The sequence below is a fragment of the Capsicum annuum genome, chromosome 1 (genome assembly GCF_002878395.1).
Source record: "Capsicum annuum cultivar UCD-10X-F1 chromosome 1, UCD10Xv1.1, whole genome shotgun sequence".
In the NCBI taxonomy this organism is placed as follows: domain Eukaryota; kingdom Viridiplantae; phylum Streptophyta; class Magnoliopsida; order Solanales; family Solanaceae; genus Capsicum; species Capsicum annuum.
In genome coordinates, this window is record NC_061111.1 from 239,536,571 (window position 1) to 239,546,827 (window position 10,257).

The window sequence follows — 10,257 nt, forward strand, 5'->3', positions numbered from 1 at the left end:
GACGACTTTGAGAAAATTTTTGTGTAAAGGTTAGATTTAATTATATTGTTTTGATATTTCTATCATCGTATTGTTTTGTTGCAGTTTACAGGTGGTAGATGAATGTCGATCGACTTTGACAAATTTTTTTGGTAAAGGTTAGGTTTAATTAAATAAATTCTCCAAAAGATGTTGAATTTAATTATTGTATTCATCTTTATTATTTAAACAAATATATTATTTAGTGTAATGTTTGAACTCAATAAAGTGAGGTACACGTGCAAGGTGAGTACACCTAAACTAGTATATATATATATATATGTGTGTGTGTGTGTGTGTAAGACAATAATAAATTTTGGTAGTCCTCACAAGGTTAGTTTAGTAATTTCAATTAATTTGTTAATCCAATAAAACGATGATATATAGTTGATATAGATAAAACTACTTTATTTCTTTGTTTGTCAAATGGGACTTTATATGTGGTGTGTCATAGTATGAGAAATCATTATTGAGTTTTTTCTTGAATTTTTAATTGTTAAACTAATTTTTTTTTTTTTAAGAAAAAATAGGAATAGAGATGAAATTACAAAGTGAGGAATCTCACCTTCACCAATAAGGTGAGAGTTTAGGCTAACAATCAACTGAATTACTTAGATTCCCCTTTTATTTAATTAATCGATAAATCTCTTAAATAATTGTATAAGGTTATATTTATTTCTGATGAACTGATTATGATTCTCAAAATTTCCTAATTACATTTTATGAATTGAATAGAATTTTTGTAGGGACAATTTTACCTTGCTTTTAAAATTATCAATAAAATATTTCAAATATTGAAAGTTGAAATTGTTGATGAAGTTAAAAATGAAGGTAGCAGTATCAATTAAGATCAAATTATTTTTAATTTTTTTTTTTGAATCATTGAGAATTAATATTCTTATTAGTAGTATCAATTAACATCAAATTATTTTAAAATATTTTTTTGAATAATTGAGAATTAATATTCTTAGGCATAAATTAAATATAAAGAGCTAATAGATTTTCGAGGTTCATTTTGATGAATTTAGTCTTTTTTCCTTAATTTAAAATAAAAACTAATCTTAAGTTACCATATTAACTGACTTAAATTCTTGCCAAGTGAAATTATGAGTAAAATTAACCCTTCATAAATATTTGAAGAAATATATTTTAATATATATCTATAGAATATATGTTCATAAACTCATAAGAATATTAATATTTTTTAATTATGATCTTTACGAGTTATAATTATTTTATATATTTAATTATATTATTATATAAAATATTAAATTACCTAAGTTTTGGCTCGGGCTTATCTCTACAAATATTACAGTTGTATCAAATGATACATATTTATACAAGTACATACAAATGATACATGTTTATATACAATAAATAATAAATTTGATATACAAATACTAACAATACATTTGTATCAAATGATATATATACATACATACATACATACATACATACATACATACATACATATATATATATATATATATATATATATATTATTACTTTTACTATTATTTATAAAAGAGAATAATAAACTTTGGTAGTCCTCACAAAGCTATTTTAGTAATTTCAATTAATTTGCTAATCTACTAAAATTGTGACATGTGGTTGATATAGATAAAATTACTTTATTTCTTTGTTTGGTAAATGAGATTTTGTATGTGGTGTGTCATATGAGAGATCATTATTGAATTTTTTCTTGAAATTTTAAATGGTTAACTATTTTTTTTAAAAAAAAATAGAAAATAGGAAGGAAATTATAAAATGAGAATCAAACCTTCACCAATAAAGTGAGAGTTCAGGCGAACAATCAACTTTATTATTTAGATTCTCATGTTTAACCAATCGATGAATATTTTAGCTAATTGTATAAGATTACATTTATTTCTGATGAACTGAGTATGATTCTTAATATTTTCTAATTATTTTTTATGAATTGACTAAAATAATTTATGAATAATTTTATCTTGCTTTTGATATTATCAATAAAATATTTCAAATATTGAAAGTTGAAATTATTGATGAAGTTAAAAATGAAGGAAGTGTTATCAATTAAGATCAGATTATTTTTAAAATATCTTTTTTGATTAATTGAGAATTAATATTCTTAGGCATAAACTTAATATAAAGAACTAATAGATTATCAAGGTTCATTTTGATGAATTTAATTTTTCTCTTAATTTAACATAAAACTAAACTTAGATTATCATATTAACTAACTTAAATTCTTGTCACGTAAAATTATGAATAAAATAAAGACTTAATATCTGAAAAAATATATTTCTAATTTATATCAATAGAGTTTGAGTCCAAACTTATCATGAACCTTATAAAACTAGTTTTAGAAAGACGCCAAGACACTTTCTTAGGTATGTTGATCCAAATTGAGCACTTCAACTCTATCAACAAACTGTAGTTATATGTGCTGAGAGAAATCAAACGCCTCAATTCAAATCGAATACTACGAGTAGTGGGATTTTGGAATAACTAAAAACGCCTCCATTCAATTTTCTTTTTAACATTCTATTTTATCTTATCTATTATCTTATTCTTGTCGTCATTACGTTTCTAAAATACAATTTTAAGAAATAAGGAAAAAAAGTATCACAATAAAAATTGACAAAATCTAATTATAACTTAACATAATGATATGTGTTTGTTCAATTATAGTCATATGAAAGAGAAAAAATAAAGGGAGGTCATTTCTCTTTTTCGTTACTACTCTAGTCATTCATTACAATTATTTATTCCTTATTGCCTTCACTTTTTTTTTTTCATTTTTCTCATTGACATTAATTTTACAGTTACAACTACATAATACATAAAAGAAATTAATTATCATTAAGATTATGTTATATTAATTTCTCTTATGTGGATTGTTTCAAACAAATGGTGAACTGGGTTCTATTGCAAAAAATCTATTTTTAGGATAATTTTGATTTATTTTATGAAATTTTTAATAATCTATTTATTTACTAGATTATGTAAAAAAAATAAAAAAAATTAAGGTGTCACAGATCTTATCTACATTTATTCTTTATATCTATTTTTAGTATAACGACAAATAAAAGTGAGCAAATTATGTAGTAATTTAAACTATATAAAGAAAGCAAAAAGAGTATATATAATTTTTTTTTTTTAAAAAAAAGACATTCATCTCAAGTGGTTCTTATGTTATTCTCCTCAAATCTTTACATAGTCATCATTTCATCTTTACTTCATTTGTTCACTATTTGATCTTCTTTTTATCTCTGTAAAAAATAATATATCACAAAAATTAATATATTATAAAAAAATTATAAGAAAATAGATTTAAATTATACATGTTCTTGCTTAGCACTTTCAAACAATATAAGATAACAATAACAACAAATTTAATGTAATCTCATGTATGAGTTTAGCAAATCAATTAAATGTCAAAGGAATAATGCATGTAGAAGGAGAAGAAGCAATAACATACCCAAAAGAAAATAATAAGGAGGACATTTTAGAAGATATACAAATGATTTTTTTTTAAAAGAATATATGAAAGTTCAAAAAATATATAGTGAATGAAATATCCTTAATTTTGATGATGGAGGAAAGAAGACTTATAATACTTCTATTTATAAGACAACAATATGGAATATCAAAGATATCATGATTAATAATATAATTTAGGAGTTATGATCATCAAAGGTCATGAGAGTATTGATAAAGAAATATTAAATTTCTATATTAAAGAATAAAAATAAATGAAGGAGTAGTAATTGATTCATTCATTTTGATTATTAAGAAAATTGATTGATTAATGAAAAAAGAAGAAAAAAAAGTTCAATAAAACCACAAAAAAGATAAATAGCATTGGAGGCTTCTAAAATATGCCACATAGGATTGCCTAAAGTTCTCCTTTATATATATATATATATTGAAAAAGGCTCAAAAATACCCCTGAACTATCTGAAATAGCTCAAAAATGCCCCTCGTTAGGTTTTTGGCTCAAAATACCCTTCCGTTAAATATTTGACTCAAAAATACCCCTCCCTCTAACGGAATTTGAAAAAGGATGAGAATATCCCTGAATTATCTGAAATGGGTCAAAAATACACCTCTGTTAAATATTTGGCTCAAAAATACCCCCCTAACAAAATTAAATTATTTTGATTGAATTAAACCCTAACTTTAACTTTTGAACCCTAATACTTTAATTTTTTTTACATAAAAGTATTTTTCTAATTTTAAAAATAAGATAATGAAAAAAGGTATTTGAATTATAATATAAATTGGTTGAATTTGATTTGAAAAATAAGCATACATTTATTCTAAAAAGGTATTTTCACTTTACATCTTTTTAATTACTAAAGAAATTAACGAAATTAATGAAATATAAATTTTCACTTAAAGAAATTACGGAAATAAAAATTAAATGATGAACTTTATATAAATTAATGAAATAATTTAATTTCGTTAAATACCCCTTTGTTAAATATTTGGCTAAAAAATACCCCTCCCCTTAACGAAATTAAATTATTTCGATTGAATTAAACCCTAACTTTAAAATTTTAATCCTAATACTTTAATTTTTTTACATAAAAGTATTTTTTTAATTTTAAAATAAGATAATGAAAAAAGTATTTGAATTATAATATAAATTGGTTGAATTTGATTTGGAAAATAAACATACATTTATTCTAAAAAGGTATTTTCACTTTACATCTTTTTAATATTTAAAGAAATTAATGAAATTAACGAAATATAAATTGTCACTTAAAGAAATTACTGAAAGATAAATTAAATGATGAACTTTATATAAATTAACGAAATAATCAAAATAATTTAATTTTGTTAAATACCTCTCTGTTAAATATTTGGCTCAAAAATACCCCTCCCCTTAACGAAATTAAATTATTTCGATTGAATTAAACCATAACTTTAACTTTTTAACCCTAATACTTTAATTTTTTTTTTACATAAAAGTATTTTTTAATTTTAAAAATAAGATAATGAAAAAAAGTATTTGAATTATAATATAAATTGGTTGAATTTGATTTGGAAAATAAACATACATTTATTCTAAAAATGTATTTTCACTTTACATCTTTTTAATCTTTAAAGAAATTAACGAAATATAAATTAACAAAATATAAATTTTCACTTAAAGAAATTAACGAAATATAAATTTTCACTTCAAGAAATTAACGAAATATAAATTAAATGATGAACTTTATATAAATTAACGAAGTAATCGAAATAATTTAATTTCGTTAAGGGAGGGGTATTTTTGAGGCAAATATTTAATAGAGGGGTATTTTTGACCCATTTCAGATAGTTCAGGGGTATTTTTGATTCTTTTCTGAATTCTGTTAGAGGGAGGGGTATTTTTGAGCTTTTTCCGTATATATATTGATGTATAAGAATTCATTATACATAGAAACCCTCATTCCATTGTCATTCCTTATGATAATTAGAGAGGAATTACCCTCAACAATATATTTTACTTCAATTTTTTTTATGAACTTCATCAATATTCAATTTTATCGTGATCGTCGCAATCAATTTCAAGAAGGTTATACTTTCCGAAACAATAATTGTATCACTTTTGTAAGATTGATAAATAATTTTTGACTCCCAAATACCCAAATAATGCAACAATATGGGGATGTTCATATTGATTTTTTGGAGAATTGAAGAAAGCAGATGTCGATTTTTTTTTCCAGAATGAAATGCAACAAAGAAGAAAATTAATTGTGATGCTTAAGATATTTTTAAATTTGAATTTCAGTTACTATATTTAATCATACACCAGATAATGATAGGTAATTAATGACGTTAATTAAGGAAGAGAAAGCTATTATCTGATTTCCTTTTCCATAAATATAGGCTAATCAGTTTTCTCATACATTCTAGCAATGTAAGATGACCTACCTAACGTATAAGTATATTACCCAAAATTGGGAGAGAGAAAGCCAGTCGGGATTTTAAGTAAATACTTTCACTAGGGAAGAGATTTATGTGGTTTATATATTTTGGAATTAGCTATCTCGGATTAGTTATTCTATTTTTAAGAAGTGATAAAAATAACACTAAAATCTCAAAAAAAAATAAAATTACAGGATGAGTTATCCCATATATTTTATTCCAACCAAATATGGAATAAGCTCATCCTAAAATTAATCTCGTATTTGCTATCCTTATCCTTACCAAACGACTCCTTGAGAAATCGTTTGATCGGCAACAAGTTATTTCGGAATTAGTTATCTCGAGATTAATTATTCCATTCTGTATTGAGATAACTTGTTCAGTCACTAAAATATAAATAATGGGATAAATAATTTCATGACTAATTAATACCTTCAACTAAATATAAAATAAAATAATACTATATTTTATTACGAGATAATTATATTTTATATCTCACATCAAATGACCCTGATAAATTTCTCAATATAAATGAAGAATTTATGTGAAAGTTATGAGTTACCAAAATCCCCTCCCAGTTACCTAGATCCACCCCTGACCATCAGTAATATCGTTGTCAATCCCTATTTTACCTATATTATGACCCAAAAAAAGGAATGGATCACATTGGCATCACTCATTGCTCCCGGTTACCTAGAGCCGCCCCTCACCATGAGTAAAGTTATTGTCAATCCCTACCCTACCTATATTAGGACAAAAAAAAGAAATGGATCACTTTGGCATTACTCATTGTACAGGACTCCATAATTTTCTTATGTCATTGCACATGTTGGCAATGAGAATTTTGTTTCATCTTTATTTAACTTCGTGTACTCTACGTTGCGTGCATTATTTTTTTCAGGTAGTCGACGCATTTTTATGAAGTACTTATATGTAGTTAAAAATTCGACCAGACTTCTAAAACGAAGATGAGCACATATGCTGAATAACATAATAGTCATTGTCTAACGAATGATGACTTTTGCACTTCCTAGTAAAATTATTGTCAACCTGTACCATGCTATATAACAAATAAGGGAATCGATCATTAGGTTTCAAGCACTAAAAGTCGATATAAATGATATATATGGATATGGTTTTGACGTAACTCATTCCATAGGAGACCCCCATAATTTCATATGTCATTGCATATGTACAGTGGCAGATTCATATTTCGAAGATTGTGGGTGCTCAAGTCTCAATTGTCATAAATATAAAATATTGTTACTAACCAGAGACATTAAGATATCTAAAATTTGGCCAACTAAGAAACAATTTTACAAAGGAACTATGCTAATTGTTTATTTGGCCAAATTTATTTTTTCAAAAAATAGTTATTTTTTCTAAAAAGTGTTTATTATTATTTTTTTTGAAAAAATGATGGTTTTATCAAGCTTTTCAGAGATCCTAAATTTCAAGAAATTAGGAGAGTGAAAATGAAAAAGAAAGCCATCAGTGGAGGAAGAAAGGAAAAAGTAAGAACTGGATGAAGGGCTGATTGTTGACACAGAGAGTCGAACCCCAGACCACCCAAAATTTCATCAGCTCTTTGACCGGCCAATCAGCCAGTTACTTATGGTTGTGGCTGCTCATTTATTATTTTATACTAGTTTCCGAAAATATCAGTTCAAAACACATGTTCTGTGTCGGCGTTGGTAGGTGCGCGAGCACCCATCCCACACAATGTGAGTCCGCCCCCCCTGCATACGTTGCAACACAAATTAAAGGACCACATTTTAGGAAGAAGCCAAATACACTTTGAAAGGCATGTTAATCCAAATTGTGTACTTCAACTCTATCAACAACTATAAGAAACACATTTTTCACCACATATCATTTACCCATTCATTGAGAAATTACAAAAGATGACTACTCACAAAGCTCACTGCTTGATCTTGCCATATCCAGGACAAGGTCATGTCAACCCAATGGTCCAATTCTCCAAACGTTTGCAATCCAAAGGTGTCAAAATAACTATAGTTCCAACAAAATCCTTCTTGAAAAACATGCAAGAATTACCAACTTCCATGTCAATCGAAGCCATCTCCGATGGCTATGACGATTGTGGCCTCGAACAAGCAGGATCTTATGCAGCCTACTTAACACGATTCGAAGAAGTTGGCTCGATTACTCTGGCTCAGCTTATTCAAAAATTGACAAACTCTGAATGCCCTGTGAATTGCATAGTATATGATCCATTCCTTCCTTGGGCTGTTGAAGTGGCAAAGAATTTTAGATTAGTTATTGCTGCATTTTTCACACAAAATTGTGCAGTGGATAACATTTATTACCATGTACATAAAGGGGTACTTAAACTTCCTCCTACTCAAGCTGATCAAGAAATCATAATTCCTGGATTATCAAGTACAATGGAGGCATCAGATGTACCTAGTTTTGCTATAAATCCTGAAGCAGAAGTAATACTTGAATTGTTGATGAATCAATTCTCAAATCTTGACAAAGTGGATTGTGTCCTAATCAACAGCTTCTATGAGTTGGAGAAAGAGGTAAGATACTGAATTGAAGTTAAATAAAAGCATTAGTTTGTATTTTTCGTACTTGCAAGAATTATTTTCTCAGATTTCTTTGGTGTTAAGTGTACAACTTGTCTAGCTTATGCTTTTCTTTGTCTGTTCCATTTGGAAGTTAATTTGTTGGCTGCACATATACCATTCGATTCCAAATATTAATTGTCTTACTTAAGGGATGTCTAACGAATATTTAGGTTAAGTCTGCTTTTAATAAAATGTTTTCGTGGAAACTTTTAAATTTTAATACTTGTTAGAAAGGATTAGTAATTTTTTTCAAGATATTCTTTTTCTAACATAGCAGGACTCCTCCATAAACTACGTATTTAACCATACATAGAAGTTATTATGCAGTAGGAAAAACATGGAAGGAATTAAAGCACATAATACCTAAGTTATTATTTTACAAATTAAACAATTAAATAGTTGCATGAACTCTTAATTCTTTTTCTATTGTTTGACATGTAGGAAATTGATTGGATGTCTAAGCTTTATCCAATCAAGACAATTGGACCAGCAATACCATCCATGTACCTAGACAAGAGGCTACATGATGACAAAGAGTATGAACTTAATATGTTCAAGCCAATGACAGATGAATGCCTAAATTTGTTAAACCATCAACCAATTAGCTCAGTGTTGTATGCATCATTTGGAAGTTTAGCCAAAGTAGAAGCTGAGCAAATGGAAGAATTAGCATGGGGTTTGAAGAATAGCAACAAGAAGTTCTTGTGGGTGGTTAGATCCGCCGAAGCACCCAAACTTCCCAAGAACTTCTTAGACGAATTAACAAGTGAAGAAGGCTTAGTGGTGTCATGGTGTCCACAACTACAAGTGTTGGAGCATAAATCAATAGGGTGTTTTTTGACGCATTGTGGGTGGAATTCGACTTTGGAAGCAATTTGTTTAGGAGTGCCAATGGTGACAATGCCACAATGGTCAGATCAACCCACAAACACAAAGCTTGTGCAGGATGTTTGGGAGATGGGAGTTAGAGCCAAACAAGATGACAAAGGGATAGTTAGAAGAGAAGTTATTGAAGAATGTATAAAGCTAGTGATGGAAGAGAAAGGAAAGGTGATTAGGGAAAATGCAAAGAAATGGAAGGAATTGGCTAGAAATGCTGTAGATGAAGGTGGAAGTTCAGATAAAAACATTGAAGAATTTGTTTCCAAGTTGGTGACTATTTCTTAAGTAGGAAATTGAAACGTAGAAAAATAAACAAGAAGCTACTTTGCATGTTGCAAGTTCTATTTTTGAGGTTGAAAGTAGAAAGTTTTTGCATGAATCTTCCTTTGTTTTCTCCTAACTGATAATGTACTATTATATGTTGATAATATGGATTAATGATATGTGATGATTTTTGAATGGTTTATTTGCACAATGACCTTTAGCTGAACTTCTGAATGTAATTAGTAAAGAGTTAAACTTCTATATACTTACCATTTTACTTTATCAGTTCATCCATCAGATAGGTCCAGACTACCATCTAATAACTTGAAAAATAAGGCAGATAACATGCTACAATAGGTCAAAACAGTAATAGTATAAAAACTCGTTAAATTATTCGTGTATATAAGTTAAATTCTTATGATAAAACGTCTGTGTAATTAGGCTTAAGTTTTGTAAAAACGATGATGAGCAAATAATATTTTATTTAATCGGATCATCGGAATTCAGAATTAGGTCCTGATGTCACTTGATGCAATTTAAGATAGGCAAAATGGTCTACCGAACCCTTATACTTGTTTGAATTTATAAAGTGAACACT

At 27.3% G+C, this 10,257-nt stretch overlaps 1 protein-coding gene across 1 annotated transcript; it reads left to right on the plus strand.

Moving 5' to 3' along the window:
- Positions 1-7,132: 7,132 nt before the first annotated feature.
- Positions 7,133-9,854, plus strand: LOC107868151 (UDP-glycosyltransferase 74F2). Its single transcript, XM_016714752.2, has 2 exons — positions 7,133-8,465; positions 8,955-9,854. Exons 1-2 carry the CDS (start codon positions 7,824-7,826, stop codon positions 9,678-9,680), a joined length of 1,368 nt encoding a protein of 455 aa, XP_016570238.2. The 5' UTR covers positions 7,133-7,823; the 3' UTR covers positions 9,681-9,854.
- The last annotated feature ends 403 nt before the right edge of the window (positions 9,855-10,257 follow it).

Coding starts and splice junctions, on each gene's coding strand:
- LOC107868151 (XM_016714752.2), top strand. CDS start 7,824: ATGACTACTCACAAAGCTCACTGCTTGATCTTGCCATATCCAGGACAA. Junction 8,466..8,954: donor TCTATGAGTTGGAGAAAGAG/GTAAGATACTGA, acceptor TTTGACATGTAG/GAAATTGATTGGATGTCTAA.